Source organism: Carassius auratus, chromosome 1 (assembly GCF_003368295.1).
Source record: "Carassius auratus strain Wakin chromosome 1, ASM336829v1, whole genome shotgun sequence".
Taxonomy (NCBI): domain Eukaryota; kingdom Metazoa; phylum Chordata; class Actinopteri; order Cypriniformes; family Cyprinidae; genus Carassius; species Carassius auratus.
The window spans coordinates 28,077,264-28,099,273 of record NC_039243.1 but is presented as its reverse complement, the minus strand read 5'-3'; the positions used below and the strand labels follow the sequence as shown (position 1 = coordinate 28,099,273).

The following is a 22,010-nucleotide window of genomic DNA, read 5'->3' as shown; positions in this document are numbered from 1 at the left end:
GGTATCAAATTCATATAGTGCCTCAAAAAATTCCTTTTGATGAAGTTACTAGAGGATCCGTCTGTTTCGAGATCTTACAGGACACGGGTTCCATTTAGCACATTCTTAAAATTTCCCTTTTTACAGACAACAATTCTTTGACAATCCTACAGTCAATGCGTGGAAATGCGCGCATGCATTCATAAAACACACACACAGACAGAGAGAGAGAGAGAGAGAGAGAGAGAGAGAGAGAGAGAGAGGCGGGGATCGACGGCGCAAGAGCGAAAAGGAAAATCCGTGTTCTACAATAAGTATCCAGTTCAGCTCTGTGTCATTCTGAAGCTGTTTACACGGACACATTTGGCACGGCGATCTCTAGTGCTGAAGTAACGGGTTGAGAGGCAGATCGAGCGGAAACGAGATGTTTTTGTATAAGAATTAGATGTGGATTTTGGATAACCGAAGTCTTGGGCGTTATCTCCACTTTTGTGCATTTATTTAGTGTCGGACTGAAAACAGCCGAGGCTGAGCGCATCTGATCCTCCCGGAGCGCTCGGCGCTGATGAGGGCTCTGTCGGCGTGATCCGTGCGCGATGGCCGCTTCGGGCGGACAGAAGAGTGAGAAGTTAGATGAAGCTCAGGCTCTAGCGAGGAGGTGCGCAGGGAGACCGGACTTTCTGCCCTGTGATGGACTATCCATCTGCGCCACACACAGTCACGGGAAGTGTTTCAAGCTGCACTGGTGCTGTCATCTGGGCTGGTGCCACTGTAAGTACACACACTGTTTCTCCAGCAGCAGGGAGACCTGGATGATCCTATCAGTTGCACAGAATAAATAGTAGCCTATCGAATGTCTCGAGACACACACAGGATTTTATTAATGGGTCTCTTAACAGTTCACCAGTGGCTGTGAGGTTATGTGAGGAAAATGTATGTGTATAAGACAAAGCTTGCTAAAAAGATTTTCAAGAGTTCTTTGGTTTATTTGGTCTTGCTAGTAGCTCTGTATCGTCAAATGTTCTAAATGTTATAATTATTTAACCACGGTAAAATCTTACACTAATTCACTAGTAGTCATTTACAGTATGTGTACTGTTGTAGCTGGAACACATGGTTTTAAAATATAGCCTTCCTTAAAATGTAAGTTACAGTGCTTTGAAATGACAGTAATCAAAATGCAACATATATGCCAATATATTTCACTAATCAGACATTAATTACCCTGTAATCTGATAGATATGTAGTCAATTTTTATTAGACCATAAGCCTTTTTTTTATTTCATATTCTCAGAGTAATGGGCAATCTTGCGTTTGTATCACTTATGAAATATTAAACGAGTTGATGATCTAAGAAATGACGTCGTGAATTTAGGCCCCACTTATGCTCGTCTAAGCTATATTTAAAAATCGATTAAATTACTTGACATTTACTAGTTTATAGACAGATAACGGTGATCACATGTACCTTATACAACCGGTGGAGGGAGCTGTCTCTTTTTTTTCTTCTTCTTTTTTTTTTCTTTTTATTTTGTCTTTTCGTATAGGTCTTTATATACAGTATTCTCATATAAAAAGATAGCTTAATAAATAGCAAATTTCAGCTGGTAGATTTATATAGTCTCCATGTGTAAACTATCCTATAGATCAACTCTATCCTGCTAAATGTGGACTACACAATAGACACTAGAGTATTCTAAACATGAACATCAGCTGCTTTGAAAAATATGCAAAATTCTTTCACAAAACCTGTCCCTGACAAACCAAACCAAACATCAAAGGAATCTAAATGAAGAAGTAATTAACATTATATAACCCAAGGATCCTTAACCTAACACTGTTTTAAGCAATATGCAATTGTTTAATTATAAATTATTTCACTGTTTACGGAATTAGCAATTCCATTAATTACATTTATCGATATTAAGTTATTTATTGCTCATTTTGTTTTTATAAGTAGTACGAGGTCTAACATTGTTTAATGTGTGTACTGTGTGAATATTTAATTCAAAAATATTTATAAGTATGAATTGACCTTTACATTGACTCTATAAATTGAGTCTAATGATGTGTGTTTTGAGACTTTCTTGAAGCCATCTTTTTCTTTTACGAGAAAATTGTCACATGGTTATATTTGTCACTAGTGTTAAAACTCTTAGTTCATTTATTGAATAAAGTAAGCCATCAAGCTTTAATTAGACATAAGCTGAATGGAAAAATTCAGTAGGGCCAACATTTCTGAGTATTATCCACTATAGTATCTAACTCAAAAGCAGACTCAGAGGGACTTTATAGCTGAAGTGAAACTTGCTAAGGTACTAGAAGTGAGTTAGTCTAACATGTCAATAATGAATGTGCATAGAGGAAGTCAACAGACGAATAAAGATGAGCGCTAAGATGTCTTTATAAGGTGGCGATAAGATCAGCCCATTTCTGGTGTCAGGGGTGTCTGATCAAAATGGCAGGCTTTGTGGGGCTAACAAAATGTCATGTGACTGTGCAGGAGGGAGCAGATTCCTTAGATTCCTGAGACCTCTGTGAAATAATCATCCCCAAATGTGTGTGGACAGTACAACAAGGTCGCTAGGTTTTTGTTCATTTCTATATGCAGTTGCTTCAGGATGGTACCTCTGCCAACAGACTGTCTGATTCTTAAGTCACGTTTCCTGTTTAAGATTAGAGCAGCATCACTATGACAAATTATGAAAGAGACGTCCTGTCAAGCCACTATGCAGATTGGAGCACTATGCAAAACCATTCTTGGCTAAACTGTGTCTTTGAGAAAACCCCCATAGCTTGACTTCAGAACTCAAACACTGGGAGCAGAACTTCTGTTGTACCTGACTTTGTTTTTCAGTTCACATCTCAGCTGTGCACATCCCTTCAGGAAACACAGGCTTGGATTTCTTAAACAAACCCAACAATTTCTATATTTTTATGACTGACAAGTTGAAAAAGAAATTAATCAGGATATGACAGAGAGTTCACATAGCTCTGTCAAAGCTCAAGCGCTAGTCTGGGCTTGGTGCTAAGTTAAATGTCAGCACAATTTATTCCTAGCTTCAAGGTCTTAGCTTTGACTTGATTTTTTAAAGTTCAACCTTTCAATTTTTTTGAGAAAAAAATCGATCATTTTATATTGAGTGGTCATTTCACTCAATATAAAATGACAAAGTACAACATCAAACTCACCCATTATATAAAATTAAATTGAGAATGTCAGTTATATTCTGAATTCACTTCCTGAATTTAAATTGATGTACAAACAGGATGCAGAATTCCAATTTGAGATAAAGGAAATAAAATGAACAGTGTTTGAAACCGAAAGAAATTAACATGCTGGAAAAATACCAGAAAGTGTCAATTTTAATAATATAATTAATAATATATTTGATTTTTCACTGAATAACATATACTCTCTTTTTTTTTTTCTTTCTGAAAATAATTTTTAATCCCAGAATTAATTTTATTTCCTGAAAATCTGTGTTTCCAGGACATTTTATGCACTGTATTGCAAAATTATAATGTGTAGTTTAGAGAAATATAGAACAAAATATTTCTATTCAGAAAAATGTAGGCTATTATACAGGACACAAATAGGCAACTAAGTCTAAATTAATGATGTTATTATTTATATTTTGTGTCCTATTGCTGTCATTCTAATTAAGATTCCAATTCAACTTCCTGTACTAGTAGGTTGTGACCACTACAGGAATACATTATTATATTAGTGTCAAAGCCATGTGTACCCAGACACAACAACATACTGTAACTGTAAAGTTCATTTGTCACAATAATTATCTGTTCTCATTAAAGGGAGGATGTGAATGTTCGCAACACTATGAGCATTATGTAAACATGCTAAATATTAATTTGATACTTTGTGTGATGCAGCACAGGCTCTCAGGCAGAAACAGTGTTGGTTAAAATGGAATCACAAGGTTAGTCTTGGGAGCTTGACTGACATTTGCTCCACTTGTGAGTTGAATTGCTAGAGTTGTATCTTCTTTCATGACCCGGAAAAGATAATACCATTATTATACAGTGATTCTTTATGTGTGCTGTCAGGCTTGTTTTGGGCACTGTATAAATGAGGAATACAGTACAATTAGTGGACCATTATGCCAAAAATAAACCCTAGGCAAAAAAAAAAAAAAAAAAAATACCATTTCCCACTTATTACATTACTATGTTTTAAATAAAAAAAGTTCAGGAGAAACATATTTCATGTTGTAGACACACACACACACACACAAACACACACGCAAACTGATCCCAAGATATCGTACAATACCATTGTCTTTTAGTCTCACACACTGTACAGTATAAAGCCCAGAGGCAGTTATAAATGTATTTATACATATTTGCAGGAGTGAATAACTGAATACAGATTGGCTGTATCCTTTGAGTTATATCTTTTCAGAGGAGTTCTTTTTCAGACCCTTGAGAATTCTGATGTTTCCTACTCTCATATTCCTCTTTTTCTGTCTTTTATTTGTCTTTGCTGTTTGGTGCATGTAAACACAGCAGGCATTGTTTTTGTTTACCTCCCTAAAGGTTAGCAGAAAGATATGCCGTTTGGGGACTTCAAAACATAGAGGATGCTTTTAAGAGTTCACTAAATCTGCTGTGTGCAGTTAGATTTTTAGTACTTATTTCCAATTTTTTTAATTATTATTATTATTTTTTGCATCCTAAAGATGTCTCTGAGATCTAAAATGAACGACATCCCTCAAAAATGCCAAAACTAGGGGTTGTCCCTGACTAAGGATTTTCATAGTTGAATCTGAATTTTTGAATCTTGCTGATATTCGACTGATACGCGGATCGTGTGTTTTGGGGGGTGGCAAATTACATCACCAGAGCCAAGTCAGACTTTCGACAGTCATGATTACATTAACAGGGAAATGTGTAACAGACGCCTTGCAGATACAAAAGGGGTAAATAATGTTTTACATTTTGATTAAAAGATACATTAAACGTAAGCGAAACCCTAAAAATTCAGTGCACTCATTATAACGTCATGTAAATGAACATGTATAGTAGTTATTAATGTTCTGCATTTCTGCATTTCATTTATCTCATATAAAACACGCTTCGTTATTTATAAAACATTATGTTATTATAATGACTTAGCCCAGAATGCATGAATGTGTCTGTGAGGCTTCGAATGACCTCCCTTTGTGAACTTGTTCTTCACACAACATCGTGCAACTAAACTCCAAAAATTCACCGTGCTTTATTATAATAGTGTTATTATTATTATGTTATTTGAATGATAGTCCCAGTCCCAGTTATTAAAGGGGTCATATGACGTTGCTAAATATAACATTATTTGGTGTAATTAAATATGTTTATGTGGTTTAAGATTAAAAAAACACATTATTTTCCATACAATTCATAATATTGTTTCTCCTCTATGCCCAGCCTTTCTGAAAAGCAAGGTGTATGCTGATTGACCAGCTATCCAGTGCTTTGTGATTGGACGAATACCTCAAGCGTGTGACATATTGTAAATGTTACACCCTTTACTATTCTGTGATGCTGTCTCCCGGCACGATAAAACAAAACCAATAAAACCCATTACAAACGAGGCATTTGTTACATCCAGTGGGGACATAATTACCGTTTATAATGACTAATACTGTCTTTTAAAGTGGTGTATTGCGCTTTCATATTGCGCTGCGTAAACTTAAAACCATGTCTGCATTTGTGATCGGACAAACAACAAACAACAAACAACAAACAACAAGCACTACTTTGCACTCAAAACATTAGTTTGAATAGTCAGTGGCAAATTTTTTTAAATATAAAAAGCACCAGACTGTCCTTGTAAAGTTGGAACTGCACCACTTTATAGAAACAGCCTTTGTGCCACAGATGTATTGTAGGCTACTGGTTAAAGAAACAGACCTCATCCTCCATAAAGGTGCACACATCTGAATATTTGGGTTGAACTGTTCTGGAACAGTGTTGTAAATACAACTTAACCTCTAATTTCTAGTTGTGCCCTCTTTTGGAAGACCAAAAAAATAGTTTTGCTTTCACAATGAAACACATAGCTTCTCCACAACATGGCAGCGGCCGCAACAGTGTGAACATTTGGGCGGTGTTATGCAAATCTTCCCACATTGTGACGCAGAAATGTGGGGGCGGGTTAGAACGAGCCATTTTAGGAGGGCGTGGTTGACTCTTTAATCGATTATAAAGAATATTTATTTGGATTTGAGACTTTAGTCTTTGCAACTTTACAGATTTTCTTTATGCACCAAGAGCTCCAAAGAAAAATAAAAAATTTAAAATCGCATCATATGACCCCTTTAAAATTCTGCATTGTTTGACCACAAAGCTGTGCTTGAACACACTGCTCAGACTACAGCCGACTGTAAACTAACACGTGTTATGCATCTGCGTGAGAGGACTGTCTACTGTATATCAGCAGCTATCAATAGTATATAGTCATCATTCAAAATGGGAAACGGAAACAATGTTATACAAGATATACGCAGATAAACGAAAGCAAATAAAGCAGCGCTTGCTTACCATTTTGAATATCAATTATGTTGATAACTTTCTTCATTTTAAGCAGCTCATATTTGAAAATATTTGCATATTGGAATGCTTGGGTAAGATCACTTGACATCAGAACTGCCTTCTCTCTGTTTCGCCGGCATTTACTTGCTCGTTTTCATCACTTGCGCTTTAATTCTCAGGCATTGGCTCGTTCACTAACCTGAAGATCCAATTAGATTTCTCACTCTTGGCCCTAAACTACAGTAATTCAAAATGTTGAATTGGGCAAACTGCTGCTGATATGAGCTGACGTGGAAAAACTAGCAGCAGAAAAACTAGCCCGACAGATGCTTGCCGAAGTCCAACCATCATCTTGGTGTGTCCCAGCCTTAAAATGATCACCAGGGGCCGCAGGGTCATCTGTCTGTACAGTTACAGTAGCCAATGGGATTTAGAGAAACAATAATAATTAATTTGTGATGATGGTCACGAGTCTGAATCAAACAAACTTTAAATAAATATTATTCATAAAAAATATAAACCAGATGGATAGTGTTCTCCTCAATAAACAGCACTCTAAAACTGTAAATATGCGCACAGCGTGAGATGATGCTCAGTCTGTTCTTGAAGCCAGTCTTGACTGCCAAGGAAACATATCAGAGACACAGAAACTGAGAGGGAGAGAGTCAGAAAGACTAAGAGTGAATGTTCTACCTGAGATGAACCGAGATCGATGTGCGAACATGGCATTGCCTGTCTAATCCTGACGATTGATTCACACTAAGGGATTTTCAAGTCCTTCATCATCAGTCTTCATCCAAGCCCACCTTCACACTTCTCTGAGACCAGTCCAATGTGTAATTAGAGATGAGCAGGACAGAGAGATTGCAGGAGTGTAGAGCTCAACTCCTCTCATCTGTGACTTCACTTTTCTAATCAGGGTTCTCTCCTAACCTTTTATCAAGACTTGCATCTCACACAGTCTGAGTGGGAACCAACCTCACGGTTCTTGAGATTCTATTTTAAGGATGCAACAAAAAATGAACTCCTCCATATTACTGGCAGCCACTTACAGTACCATTTATGTGAAGTATATGATCAGAAGAGAGAAAGTAGGGCTCTTACAGTGAGAAGTTTTAACGTGTACATCCAGGCAAAAATAAAGAAATATGACTTTATTTAATAATCTTTATGTCTTTACAATCCCATAGGTTATTTTTTAAAGTCATTTTGAACCGCAAAATTTGCTGGTTTCAAATAGGGAAGACCTATGCAATGATTTTTCAAAATTCATGTTTTGGTGTACCCCAGAAAACAATAACATGGAATTGGAATTTGTCTGTTAAAGGGATTGTTCATGGCAGTCATTACTCAGACCATACTATTTTGTTTGGATAGTCCAAGCAAAATTGGACCCCACTGATTTTAATTGTATAGAAAAGAAACGAAAAAAACTGGAGAGAAGTAATCATTTTCCACTATACATTGAGCATGTCAAACGTGTTGAGAAGAACCACTGGTCAAAATCCTAGAATTAACTAGCTTAACCAAAAAGGATTTCTTGGAGAAACTTTAAAAAAATCACCAACTAGATTTAGGTGGTGATTAATCACCAAACCGACACAAAACTAGCATAAACCTGCTGTACCAAGCCCAAAGCACATATAAAAATACAATAAAACAGAGTACTCAAATTCAAGTAATACTGTAGACAGACCAAGTCCAAGTCATTGGTTTGCAATTAAAATGGACTTCTCAATTCTCAAGAGCAATGTATACTGTAGAACTTGCTGGTTTGTAGAATGACATTTTATTTAGAGCTAGGTCATAGTCATAAGTAATTGTAATTAGGACAATATAACATTTAAAGTACTGTAAATGCAAATTCATAATTACTCAAAACTGTGCCTCGATTCAAGTTTAAAAGTCTCAAGCTCTAATTTCTGTAAAACAAGATGATATGGAAAGTCCTGCTCATGTCTGCCTATAAACACTTGAATGAAGCACAAGCACAATAATTTGAAAATAAGGATACCAACACTCACAGGAGCAGTTCTTATCTGTAGAGACATTTTGAGTGGTTTCCAGTTAGCAGAGATTTTAAATGTCCTCATATGGACCTTAAGTGATTCTTCACTGATAAAACTCACTGCGATACTTGCTTGATCACTCAAATGCCATTTATTTATATGCCCCGCATGTCTAAAAGTGGTTTCCAGTTTCATTAGCTTTCATCATTTCATCAAAAACAGACTGGAAACTGCAGCTCTGAAGCTTTCTGTTTTGCTGTAAATGGTGTGGGTGGGTAAGCTTTCAATTAGGTAGTGCTCTCCTCCTAGCACTTGGCATGGACTGCTAACCCGTCACATGGTTATTGATTTGTACTTGGCCTATAATATACTGCATTATACGGTCAATGACACATGGTCAGTTATATCTGTCATGTGCAGAATGACCCAATTACTTCGCTGATTTTGTCTATACAACAATGATTTTCTCATGAAAACTCACTGGTGGCCTATTATAACTACTTTCAAATGTTTCGCTTTTCATTATTTATAGTCTTTTTCAAGCAGCTTTCAACAGATTTAATAATAATAATAAAAAAATAATATATATATATATATATATATATATATATATATATATATATATATATATATATATATATATATATATATATATGTATGTATGTATGTACAGGCCCGTCGCAACAAGGCAGGCAAACCAAGCAATTGCTTGGGGCCCCGAACTGACCTGGGGCCCCAAGACAACGACTGGTTAAGAATAAAATGCAACGACACTGTGTGAGCGCCCCTTTGATCGTCAATGCAGTAACATGTAATGACACTGTTATCGGGATCCCCCTCAAGGGGGCCCCTCTCAGTTGTCGGTGACAGCAGCAGGCCAATAAGGTCAAGTGATCTCTGCTTTTTTTTTTTCGAATGGAAGGAATATGGTTACTGTAATATGTTTTTTTTTTTTTTTACGGGATAAGGAAAACGCAGATCAGAAATCGCAGACTGCAAGGAGTCAGCAGTGTTTTGATTTGAGGGCTCAGGCAAACATAAAGAGAACGTCGTGGCGTGTTTCGATTGCAAGAATCGCGGAATCCAGTCATAAAAACGGAATTTACAGTTTAACGCAGAATGACACGTAATTTGCCAAATTTTGAATGAATGAATTAAAAATAGGTCATTGCACTTACATCAAACCACGATACAGACTAATATCTGTAAATATTAAGCAGGAACAGTCTGTTTAAATATGAATCCTGCATGTTCTGCGTGTCTCTGTTAATGAAAGGAGCAGAAGCGCGCGGTGACGCTCGCGGTGATTTCAGTCTTGCGTCTGATGTCTCACTAAATAAGGATGTGAACACATGAACAACATCTACAGGACTGCTCTTAACAAAAACTTTAGTTTGCTTAATTTTCAATAATTAAAAGATAAATTAATGTTTGGTGTTTAATGTGCATCTCAGAAAATGCTTTATTTAAAAACCCACCTGAATGGCACTTAAATGCACTTAATTCATCTGTCAACTTTATTGTCATTGTTCAAAATACAAGTACAGACAGAGAAACAATTATTAATAATTAAATGTTTTTTTTTAAATGTATGCATTGCATTCTATGCATTTAAAAAAAAATAAAAAATCTAAAAAAGGAAACTTAGTTGTTAATTTAACGCACCCCTGAGCTGGTAATAGTGACCTCTTTCAATATGCTAACAGTGAAATGGTAAAACGTACTTCACAGGTAATTTCAGATTTTTGTTTCAATTATTTCCCAGCTACACCATCAACTTCATCCTCAACATCAACAGATGCATCACTTCTCAGTGCTGATTTTTCCTCTATAAAGCACAAGGTACCAAAAGCTCTATAATTATAGCTGATATCCTGCACAGCCCAGAGTTTAAACTAAGTTTGTGCTGTCATATTGTCCCACCAAACTATTTTTTCAAGCAGTATTTGCACTGTAAACTTTTTTTAATTTATATAAAGTGCGGGTGAACTTAAACTGTATGGCTATGCTGTGGTTCCTGTAGGCTTTGCGTGTGTGTGTGGGGGGGGGGGGGGGTGGCTCTATGTCCATTTTGCTTGGGGCCCCCAAATTCCTTCAAACGGCCCTGTGTATGTATATACATACCATACAAATGTGCATGTTTATGTATAATACATTTTTGGACAAATATGTGTGCACATACGTATATAAGTAAATTATATAAGTAAATCTGAAAGAAGTGTATTTAAAACATTTATTACAAAACATATATACAAATTAATCTACATACACAGAATATATATTTTTTTACATGTTATTGCTACATATAATAGCATATACAAATCATCATACAAATATTATACATACGTATTTTACTATGGAGAGTTTATTTATGTTATATACTTAGAGAATCTATGTACAGTGTGTGAAAATTATATATGGCCTTACAAGTAACATTCTTGATAAAGGACAATAAATGTCATTTGGGAACTCATGGGAACATTAAGGTCAGCAGCACAATTACTTTAATAATGATTAAACACTATTTATGTTTTATTTGAGTCTCTTCTGTTAATTAGCATTACTCACATCAACACATCTACATCAGATCAGATAACATATACTCTGTCTGAAGGATAGTGATGGATATAAACACACTTTTACAGGCAGTATGAATGTTTTTGTTCCTAATAATGTCTTTACTTTTGTGAAGCTTAATCTAATAAGACAGACAGGCCAGTAACAGTTAGAGTGGCAGAAGAATACTTGTTCTTGACAGGATGTTGATGTGATTATTAAGAGGGATAGTTTTTTTCTTAGTGGCTAAGAGTTTCTGTACAGGCCTCAAAGCATCTATCATTTGACATTTCACACATGACTGCAAACACTTGTTATTTCAGATCCATAGCGATGTGGAGGCAATTGTAATGTAGATACATTCATCCTTCTTTCAAATTCTTTAGCTTGGCAGAAGAAAAAGTGAAAGTGGCATGGTCACAAAAATGATCAGTAACTATACTGAATAGTGGGCTTAGAGGTTATTGGCTCTTGTTCTTATGACTCTGGGGCAAGCCTTTTTCCTTCTTTTTATTTAAATATCAGTTAAGTAGGCTAGCTCTGTCTTTTTTTTATCAAAACCAGATGAACATGCCATTCTACCACAGCTAACATGAATCTAGGTGCTTAGGTAGCATATTTAAGTCAATTCCCCATGTCATATGCTTTGAATGAATTTTTTGTCATGTCTGTGCATATAATTCATATTCATTCAAGTGTCCCTGTACATTTTTTTGTCTCTCTGTCCTATTTCCCTTTAAATGCTCTCTTATTTTAATAATATATATACATATATATATATTTTTTGCCATTTTTACCTTTATCATATAGGACAGTAGGTACTTGACAGAGTGCAATGTGGAAGAGAAAGAGAAGGAAAGGATCGGAAAGTACCACAAGCCATTTACCTGATACAATGAGCCACACACGTTTTAATGTATATTCCATACAACCCCTTCCAGTTTCTGTTCCCATAATTTACAAATTGCATATACTGCACATACATCTAAAGCAGACCCAGGATTGAGAGTCTTGAAAGAAGTTGCACAGTCAAGGACAAAGATAATGAGAAAGTAAGTGTTTATCTAATTTCAGAAAGTGAGAAAGAGAAGCGTTTGTCAGTCTGGAGAAGCAGAACCTGAAAGTGATGCTGGTAATTATGGTTCATTGTCAGTAACTGCCACAGTTGAATGACATTTTTCAATGCTGTTGGAAATTCAAGGTGGTTTTCCTAAGGGGTTGAGATAAATAGTAAATCTACAAGGTGGAAAATAAGCTGGATAGAGCAGATAAAAGTGTGCTTTTTTACAGAAAACAGTGTTTTGGAGCAGATATCTGTGATACCAGACTTCTTTTTGTCATCTAGAGATTCGGATTAGATAGAAATGATTCTTTCTCCAGCCTCACAGCCAGCTGGGCCTCAGAATGTTCCAGAACAAGGAATCTATTCTATCTTGGTAGGGAATTCTGCCTTTGAGATACTAGCCATCAAACTCTATTCACTCTACGGGGGAAATGCAGTGGAATTGCTTTTAGATGAGACTGCACTCAGTGATGCTAAAATAACTACTGTTCTGTGATGAGCATGAGCACGGAGGAGATGGAAGGATATAAAACAGGAGCGACGACAGTGAAGGATGAGAGAGGACCAGGCCTGGATTTTAGTTGTGTTTGGTTTTTGTTTGTGCACGGTAGTCGTCCGCGAGGGGCTGCCACGCTGTTATTTCTTTATTTTTATTATTAAAGTATTGTTTGATTGTCCGCCGGTTCCCGCCTCCTTCTTCCCGTGAATATGAAGTTTGAACAGCGTTACAATTTTTTAGGCCTGGGCGAAAAATCGATTGAATGAATTAATTCGAATTTTTTGTTACAGGCGATTTAAAAAATAAGTAAATCGAGTTTTTGTGTAATGGTGCATTTTTAGCTCCCCGAAGCTTCTCAGTTAACAACGGCTCTGTGTAGTAACAGCTGCTCGATGTGAAATCACGCACCTGAGGGAATTTACCGCTGATTAGAAAACCGGCTTTACTGGCGAGATGCGCATTAACGATCGGCCGATCATGATCGGGGCATTCCTACTTTCGATTAAATAAAAGCAAAATTTGCTTTAAGTTGTCTGCTGTTTGTACTTATTGCTTTCCTTAAGAAGGGGGGGGAAATCGGAAAAAAATCGGAAATCGAATTAAAAAAAATAAAATTGGAGATTTTTTTTAATCAAAATTAATTTGAGATGAACCGAGAGAAATGAACCAAGAGAAAACATTACTGTCTCCAGCCGCGAGAGGGCACTCTATGCTGCTCATTGCTCCTGTAGTCTACACTGAAAACATAGAGCGCCCTCTCACGGCTGTAGATAGTAATGTTTTCTCTTGGTTCTTGGCTCTAAACAAATGTGACTTATAGTCCAGTGCGACTTATATATGTTTTTTTTTCTCTTCATGACATATTTTTGGACTGATGCAACTTATATTCAGGTGCGACTTATAGTCCGAAAAATATGGTAATGTATATGTTTACCTATACAAAGACTAAAAAATATAAACTATATGAATGCTTCACTTAAATACTGTGCCTATACACAACTAACCTACTGACAGATTTTGCCTATAAATGCTTCACATAATATTGAACATGTGCAAAGAGAAACATTGTATCTCAAGTAGCTGGCTGGGGAACAGTGCAAGATGATTTGTAGTGCATGAACATGAAAAAATACACATATTACTAAGTCTTTTGTGGGGTTATGTACACACAGCAGTGTGTGTGAAAATTGTCTTGTGTGCATAGAGGAGAGTGTGTTACTACAGGTGGTTTGTACAGGTGATTTGAGTTCAGGGCTCTCACAGCCTGGGGCTGTTGAGCAGTCTGGTGGAGTTGGCTCTGATGTTTAGGGACAATCTTCCTGATGGTAGAAGCTGAAAGATACTGTGGGAGGGATGGGTGGGGTCCTTCACGATAATGTTGGCTGGCTTTACACGAGCATCGCGTAAGGAAAATGTTCAGGATGGAGGGGAGAGGGGCACTGATGATCACTGTATTCACTGTCCGCTGGAGCATATTGCGATCTGCTGCACTACAGTTCCCATACCAGACAGTGATGCAGCTGGTCAGCACACTCTCTATGGTCCCCCTGTAGAATGTGCATCGGCATCTACAGTGAAACATCGTGATGGACTATGAAATGTGGGGGGCGGGAGCGGGGTGTGCCCGAAGCATGAAACAAATAATGTTTTCTTTGGAGCCACTAAAAGGTTAGCTTGCTGGCGATAGCCTGTTGAATTACAGTGCATGAAAGTTCACTTACCATTAAACAGAGTAAGGAGAGATGACTGAGGATGATGGCAAATTATTGCAGATCCTGAGCATCAATGACAAACATCTAATCTTGTAAAATGGCAGTAAATACTGCTGCTTATATAGTATAGAGTCCTTGTGATTGCAAAACTCAAAGGTGAAAGTGAAAGTAATACGCGAGCGCGCATTCAAAAGTGGTTTCCATAGCAGCGGCTCCCTGATGCCTGCAATTTATATACAGTAGCCCATGATTATGCAATGATATAATTGCGAGAAAAAGCATAACATTTTTTTCTGTATTACTCTTCATTTCCTTTCCGATCACGGAACTGGGATGCGGCAGACTGTGGGAGAAGGGATGGGGGGAAGGAGTCACAATGTCTGCTTAACATCATGATGTCTGTCAGCCATCGGTGATGGATGATGGCATCGTCTAATATCCCTAACCTAGTGGTGAGAATGGATGAAGGGAGACATGCTCTTTTAGACGGTGAAGAAAGTATAGGCGCTGTTGTGCCTTATTGGAGAGGGACATGGTGTTGGTGGTTCAGGTGAAATCCTCTGTGATGTGCACCCCCGGGAATTTAGTGCTGCTGACTCTCTCCACAGTCGAGCTGTCAATGGTCATTTTGGGATGGTCAATGAGGAGTTTCTCCTGAAGTCCATCACAGCCTCCATTGTCTTCCCCACATTGAGGGACAGGTTTTTATTGCCACAACATTTGGCCAGCTTTGCCACTAACTCTTTGTAGTGCATTTCATCGCTGTTGCTGATGAGACCTACCACTGTTGTGTAATCCGCAAACTTGATGATGTGGTTGTAGCTGAACTTGTCAGTGTAGTCGTGGATCAGCAGCATGAAGAGCAGCAGGCTGAGCACACAGCCTTGTGGGGCACCTGTGATTGGATTGGAGTCAGTGCTATGGGATGGTAGTTGTTTGGACAGGACACAGGTGATTTACTTGGTACCTGATTGTTGTGAATTTAAGACGTGGCGATGACAGCCTGGCTCAGCGAGGTGTTAAAGTTATCTGTCAGGACCTCTAGCCTTGCGTGGGCTAATCCTAGATATGGTCTTCCTTACGAAGGCTGTAGACAGACAGAGTGCCTGGTCGTTGGGATGTATGGGCAGTTTTTGTGCAGGTGTGTCATTTTGCCTTTCAAACTGGGAATAAAAGTGGTTGAGTGCATTCGGGAGGGATGTGTCATTATCACAGGCCTGTGGTGGGGGCTTGTAGTCAGTGATGGTCTGAATTGCCTGCCACAGGCCCTGTGTGTCTCTAATGTCTGTAAAGTGATTGTTGATTTTTTGATTGTTGAACATCTATCACAGCTATCACTAGTACAGCAGACAAATAACTAACAGCTCAAGACTATATCAACTGTCTATATTAAGCTCAAGACTATATCAACTGTCCAAAGGGATTTGAATTTAAGTTTTCAGCTAGAACTAATTTACTTTTGCTCAACCTCACTTTTTTGGCATGTATTTTTTAGAAACTTCTCTCACATTCAGTTGGTAATACCAGTTTCTCCGGCTGCTCAGAAAGAATTGTTTTGGGGGCATTTATTGTATTCGTTACACATGCATGTGCATGAGCAAGTGGTAAAATCTGCTATTTTTCTTTTTGCAGGTAAATATGTCTACCAACCCATGACCAGTGTATGCCAACTTCCAAGCACGCCGGTTCCAGTTGCCCCCTCAGGTCACACTCTCACCATGAACCTGTCTGTTTCCTTGACCGAGCGCTTTCTCAGGACAGCCCCCAAGTTCAAGGCTCCACCCTGCCCAGAGTTGCCTGAGTTCTGTATAATCTCTGACCTCTTTGTGGATGATTACATGGTAAAACGTATCAACGGAAAGATGTGTTATGTGCAAAGGCCGCCTCCACCTACACCAAAGTCTACACACCGACCCCAAACACCGGCACCTCAACCTGCACCCCAACGTACTAACAAGCACACACGGCAGGTGGGCCCAACTATTAAGCACAGCCAACCAAACGAGAAGAGCTCGGGCCCTAAAATGGACCACTGCTCCTCTCCCTCCAGCTCAGAAGACTCTGGAATCAATGCATTTGGTCTGCACTACATGGAATCCTGCGATGAGGACTTCTTTGTGGATGATGATGATGAGGAAGAAGAGGATGATGAGCTGAGTACCGATGGAGACTCCAGTCCTGGTAGCCTCTGGGATCAGGATGAGTGCACTTTACTGTCACCATCCAAATCAATGGTTGAGATCATTGAGAAGATTGAGACAACGGTTTGAAGTGCCTGTCAGTAAATACCACAGTTGAAATTCCTCAGTCTCGGAAATACTTCCCTACACTATCCTACCAGCAGGTGCATGCGTCTATTGAGCCAATGCAAGCACACGCTCCCTTTTATGGCTGCACCATCCGAGGTTGTCCCAGAAGAACCCTCGAGAGATGAGTCATGGCAACTCTCTCCAGTACTTACTACAACTCTCATTTTCCCTCTAGTCCCTTATGCATGGTGAGGCTAATGTAGGTTACACGCAAGTAAATGCGCTGACAAATACATATTGTGAGAAATTCACCCAAATGGGACTCAAAAGATGAATATTTCATGAATGAAAAGATTTAAGACAGTCAAACTCAAAAATATGATGCTATGACTCTCCTTAGAAGGATCAGATACACTCTGTCCAATGCATAGAAATGGAAGAGAGCATGGCTGATGCAATATAAAAAGACCTAGACTAAGATGGTCTGTGTGTGTTAGAAGGATGAAGAGAACGCTAGAGAGAACCTTTCAACATCCTCCTGTTAGAGAATCAGTCAGAACAGTGGTTAAATCATGCATGAGCTCAGAGGATGGTAATGAAACTTTGCGATAAAAAAGAGATTGAGGTTCGTACTTGAGGGAATACCCCTTTTCTTAAACTCTCTCACATGCAGAGATTCCTTGGAGGCAGTCAAGTGTTCATTACCAGACATTTCTTGTCTGGCACCAGACTGTGGGGTGGATCAGTCCTCCCATCGTCATAGTCTTCAGAGTTTGTGGCTTCTTTAGGAGTGGAAAACAACTTTTTGACAATCAGTTAGAGAAAAAGTAGGTTTAAGCTAAATTCTGCAAATAATATTAGAATAAAATTGCGTTGCTCATACCCCAAGAATCCCATTGTGGTCTATGTTCCATTCTGTCAAGCACACATTGGCAAAGCCAGAGGACTGCTTAATGGCCATTCACACAAGATGTGTTTTTGTTTCCATCTTCCCTATTTTTTAATTGTTGGTCAATATAAATGTGCTGGACACATGCTATTGTCTCTTGCTGTTTTTATTAAAGGTGCATTTTAAGGGATAGTTCATCCAAACATTACAATTCGGATTTAATTTACTCACTGTTATGTCTACACAAATCTGTATGACTTTCATCTGTGAAAGATTTTGAGAAATTATTTTGTATATATTGTAATTTGCAGGTTGCTTTTGGCAAAACAACTTACATTGCATTCAAGGTATACATTGTATAAGGTAAACATTGTATTAAACCCATAACCTAGACATTGCTGGTAGCATGCCTGAGCTACAGGAACGCTAAAAACCAGCTTTCAGGTCATTTCTGTCACCCTGTCTAGCTGTATTTAACGCAAGAATGCACCCTATGTGAAGGGCCCCTTAAGTGTCTCTTTGGCTTTAGGGTTTAAGAACATTTGGCCCATTCAGACTTACCATAACATATCTGGATCTTTTTTTAATCATTGTATTAAAATATATCTTATTATATTAAGAACATTTTTACATTTCCAAGAACAGATATAGACTAGCCCAAAATGTAAAAAAAAATGTTTTTTTTTTAATTTAAAAATGCAAACACACGACCTATGTCGGGTCCAGGGTGAAAAGAAGTGTTTCTTCTTGACACGCTTCTACCATCCCCAACCCCCCACCCCCACCCCCCAAAATAAAAAAAAAAGAAAGAAAGAAAGAAATTTAAGACAATAAATTTACTAACTGGGTCTACGAGCTGAAACCGCCAAGTATGTACTGACTTGTTAAAGCCAAGTGAACCCTTTTAATCATCCAATCTCATTTATTTCAAGTATTGGTTCAAAAAAGTTATACTAGCTTACTTGTCAACCCCATGTAATATATAAGCACATATGTAACTTCACTGCCTGAATAAAAATACACACTTTGGAGTTTTTTCTGATCATGAAAAGACAATGAGCCATTGATGGTGCAGGTATGATTCTCTCCTTGTTACTGAATGAATGAATAAGACTATCCCTGTCTCTGCAGTTTTGATATCAGGGACTGATGTAGCTACAAATATATACTGTAGACATGCAAATGTTTATCAAATATTAAAACATGCCCTATTGTTTTGCTTTTTTTCTCGTATTAACTATTGTTAACTCACCTCATATTTTTTCTTATAAAGAAATATAAAAAATATGAAATGTTTCTGTCTTTCATTCTGAGAATATGCTCATGCATTTTGGTTAGTTCCAAACTGAAGTTTTACACATGCTGAAAGTGTTAATATATTTTCCCTGAAACAATCTTTTATGGATCTTCAGCTGTTAAAGAGTGGATCCTCTGCATTGAATGAGTGCCTTCAGAATGAAAGTCCAAACAGCTGATAAAAATACCACAATAATCCACAAGTATCCACACCACTCCAGACCACCAATTAACATCTGGTGAAGTGAAAAGCTGTGTGTTTGTAAGAAACATTTTTTATTTGATTTTATAATTTTAACTTGATTAACTTGTATTGTACATAACTGTTAACATCTCGCAGCAAGTGCAGAGACTATTATCTATACCCTATACCCTATATCAGTAGAAGTGGGATTGATTGACAGGGAGGAAAGATAGTACCGAGAGCTGCTTGTACAAAGGCCACAATTCTTTTGCAGTTGAGAGGCAGGTGGAATGAAGAGCCGGCACAATCCTTTAAATGAACACTAGAGAACTGGAGTGCCTATCACAGCTACTAGAAACTGCTACTGCCAATAAAAATAAAAATGCAATACTACAGATTTAAACTGATCCTTAAACCTCGGATCATTACAGTTATGTGCATTATAAATATAAATAACTTGGTTGCACTTTATTTTACAGTACGTGTACTTACATGTACTTATAGTGTACTTACAGTGTATTTATCTAAGAAAGTTCTGGTAATACAAGGTAACTACATCGGTTAGGGTTAGGTTTAGGGGTAGGTTCAGGGTTAGTACCTAGTTATTACATAGTTATTGTAATTACTATAATAAGTACATAGTATGTACATGGGGAACAGGACAGTAAAATAAAGTGCTACCAATAACTTTGTTTATGTCACAGTGTGACAAATGGCATGTGGAACTTATTCCCGCTGAAGCAGTGTTCCCGGGAGAACGCTTTGAGTGTAACCCTGTTCCCAGGCCTGTGTGTGCGTTTGTTGCTGTGACAACCCCAAATGATGGATTGGCAACAGGTGTGGGGGATTTACTCAGAGTTTGCGTGAGGCCTCATCAACAGTGGAGAGGATAAAAAGCAAGAGAGAGAGGTGGTGCGTGTGGTTTTTCTCCCTTGTGAAAAGTCGTTTTATTGGGTGGTAATAGTTACTGGAGGACGGGTGAATGAAGAGGACAGTGTTGCTTGATGAGGGATTTCGAGAACAACAGCAGGAGAGTGAATTACCCTGTTTGCATTGGAGAGGAGCTGAGTAACTGAGAACTGAGTCTTGTAATTGCACACGTTTGACACTGAATTGGATGTGGTTTGGAGTGTTTGGATCACGATCATAAATATCACTGAGTGGATTGTATTGATTCATTACCGATCTCTTACCTCTCCCTCTTCTATAAATGGTGATGTGAACTCTGCCTGTGACTGTGAAGAAAAAAACATCTCAGAACATCCTCAGTGGCAGTGAGGATTGCGCCCTCCCCCTTCCCCTCGGACAGAAACCCGAATGTGAGTGCTGGCTTTAAATTGCACTTCGTGAAGTGAGTTTGCAGTGGCTAAAATTGATGTTTTCCCCCACAATATATGTTTGAAGTGGAATTGTCGTGTGTGTGTGTAAGCTACATTCCTTTTTGCCATGCACTCTCTATGTGTCATGAGGGCTGACTGTCAATAGTAAGAGTCCTGCGACACTGATTTGTTCCAACTGTCTGGATGTTGAGGATTTATCATCTGGGATGTGAATTAACCCCTCTGTTGTGCTAATAGGAGAAGAGATGCCCTGTTGAAATATTTACTATCTGCCTCAGAAAAGCTCTGTGCAACCTGTTGACTTCGAGTCTGCTGTATCCCTGCCATTCAACTGTATGGTGAGAGGTGTTCGCTCCTTCCAATACATGCGAATTGTATACTTGCCTGAAACATCCATTCTGTCTGTCTCAGAAGAAGCCCCATTCAGCCTGTTGACTTCGAGTCTGCTGTATCCCTGCTATTCGTCTGTATTGTGAGAAGTGTTCGTTCCTTCCAATGCATGTGAACTGTATACTTGCCTGAAACATCCATTCTGTCTGTCTCAGAAGAAGCCCCATTCAGCCTGTTGACTTCGAGCCTGCTGTATCCCTACTACTCATCTGTATGAGGAAGCCCCATTCAGCCTGTTGACTTCGAGTCTGCTGTATCCCTGCTATTCATCCGTATTGTGAGAAGTGTTCGTTCCTTCCAACGCATGTGAACTGTATACTTTGTCTGAAGCATCCATTCTGTCTGTTTCAGTAGAAACCCTGCACAGCCTGTTGACTTAGAGTTTGTTGCATCCTTGTGGCCCACCTGTGCTGAGAGAGGTGACTGTCCTTTGTCACGAACGTGAGATGGGCACGCTTTGTCTGGAATATCCACTCTGACGGTGTCAAGAGAAGCCACCTTACTGTAAGACCGTGCACCTGCCGTATACGTACTCGACTGATATCATTCACCTCAAATTCCGTACCTGTGGAAGAAGGAAGGAAGGTTGGAATTACATACTTACCGGAGGAGACTTACCGGACCCCTCACTTGCCAAACACATCCCCACCTCAAGGCTGTGTATCTGCCGTGTACGGACCTGACCGATATCCATCCGTCCCAAATTCTGCATCTGTGAAGAAGGGAAGGGAGTTTGGAAGTATTTAATTACCAGAGGAGACTTACCAGACTGCGGGCTTGCCGATTGTATTCCCACCTGTGAAATACCTACTTGACCACCCATCTGTCCATCTATTGCGGGGCCCGCACAGAGGAAGAGGGCGGGATAGTCCCCGGTCGCTGCATTGTTTACCTTCAAGCCCTGAGGGTAACAAAGAAGATTTTAGGTTAGGATTCCCAATTTGCTTTTACTTCAAAATAAAACTTGTTAAATTTATTCTCTGTCTCCGACTCTTCCCTCTGATACGCTCCTCGAGGTGGTCCTGGTTTAGGGGTGGGCGCAGTCCAGCTTGGCCCTCCTGACCTGTGACATTTACATTACCCCAAACTGAACAGTTAACTAGTTTTCTCTTTATAGATTGAATGCAATAGTACATGAACTAACAGGTCAGACAACTGCAATTACATTGCATTTTCAATGAATGATGCAATGCTATGTAAACTAGAGCAGATGTCTGCAACAGAGCCCAGCTTTATGGATGCAGGGTGAAGAAAATAAGGTAGTCTATCAAGACTTGGAATCGAACAACCACTGGAAGGGGTACCAGACC

The 22,010-nt window shown here is 38.6% G+C and overlaps 1 protein-coding gene across 1 annotated transcript; it reads left to right on the top strand.

The window, feature by feature from the left end:
- Positions 1–249: 249 nt before the first annotated feature.
- Positions 250–18,961, top strand: LOC113106226 (UPF0524 protein C3orf70 homolog A-like). Its single transcript, XM_026267926.1, has 2 exons — positions 250–750; positions 15,985–18,961. Exons 1-2 carry the CDS (start codon positions 576–578, stop codon positions 16,620–16,622), a joined length of 813 nt encoding a protein of 270 aa, XP_026123711.1. The 5' UTR covers positions 250–575; the 3' UTR covers positions 16,623–18,961.
- Positions 18,962–22,010: the final 3,049 nt, after the last annotated feature.

Excerpts from the sequence above, each read along its gene's own strand:
- LOC113106226 (XM_026267926.1), top strand. The coding sequence starts at position 576 with ATGGCCGCTTCGGGCGGACAGAAGAGTGAGAAGTTAGATGAAGCTCAG. Across the intron at positions 751-15,984 it reads TCATCTGGGCTGGTGCCACT|GTAAATATGTCTACCAACCC; the intron begins GTAAGTACACAC and ends TTCTTTTTGCAG.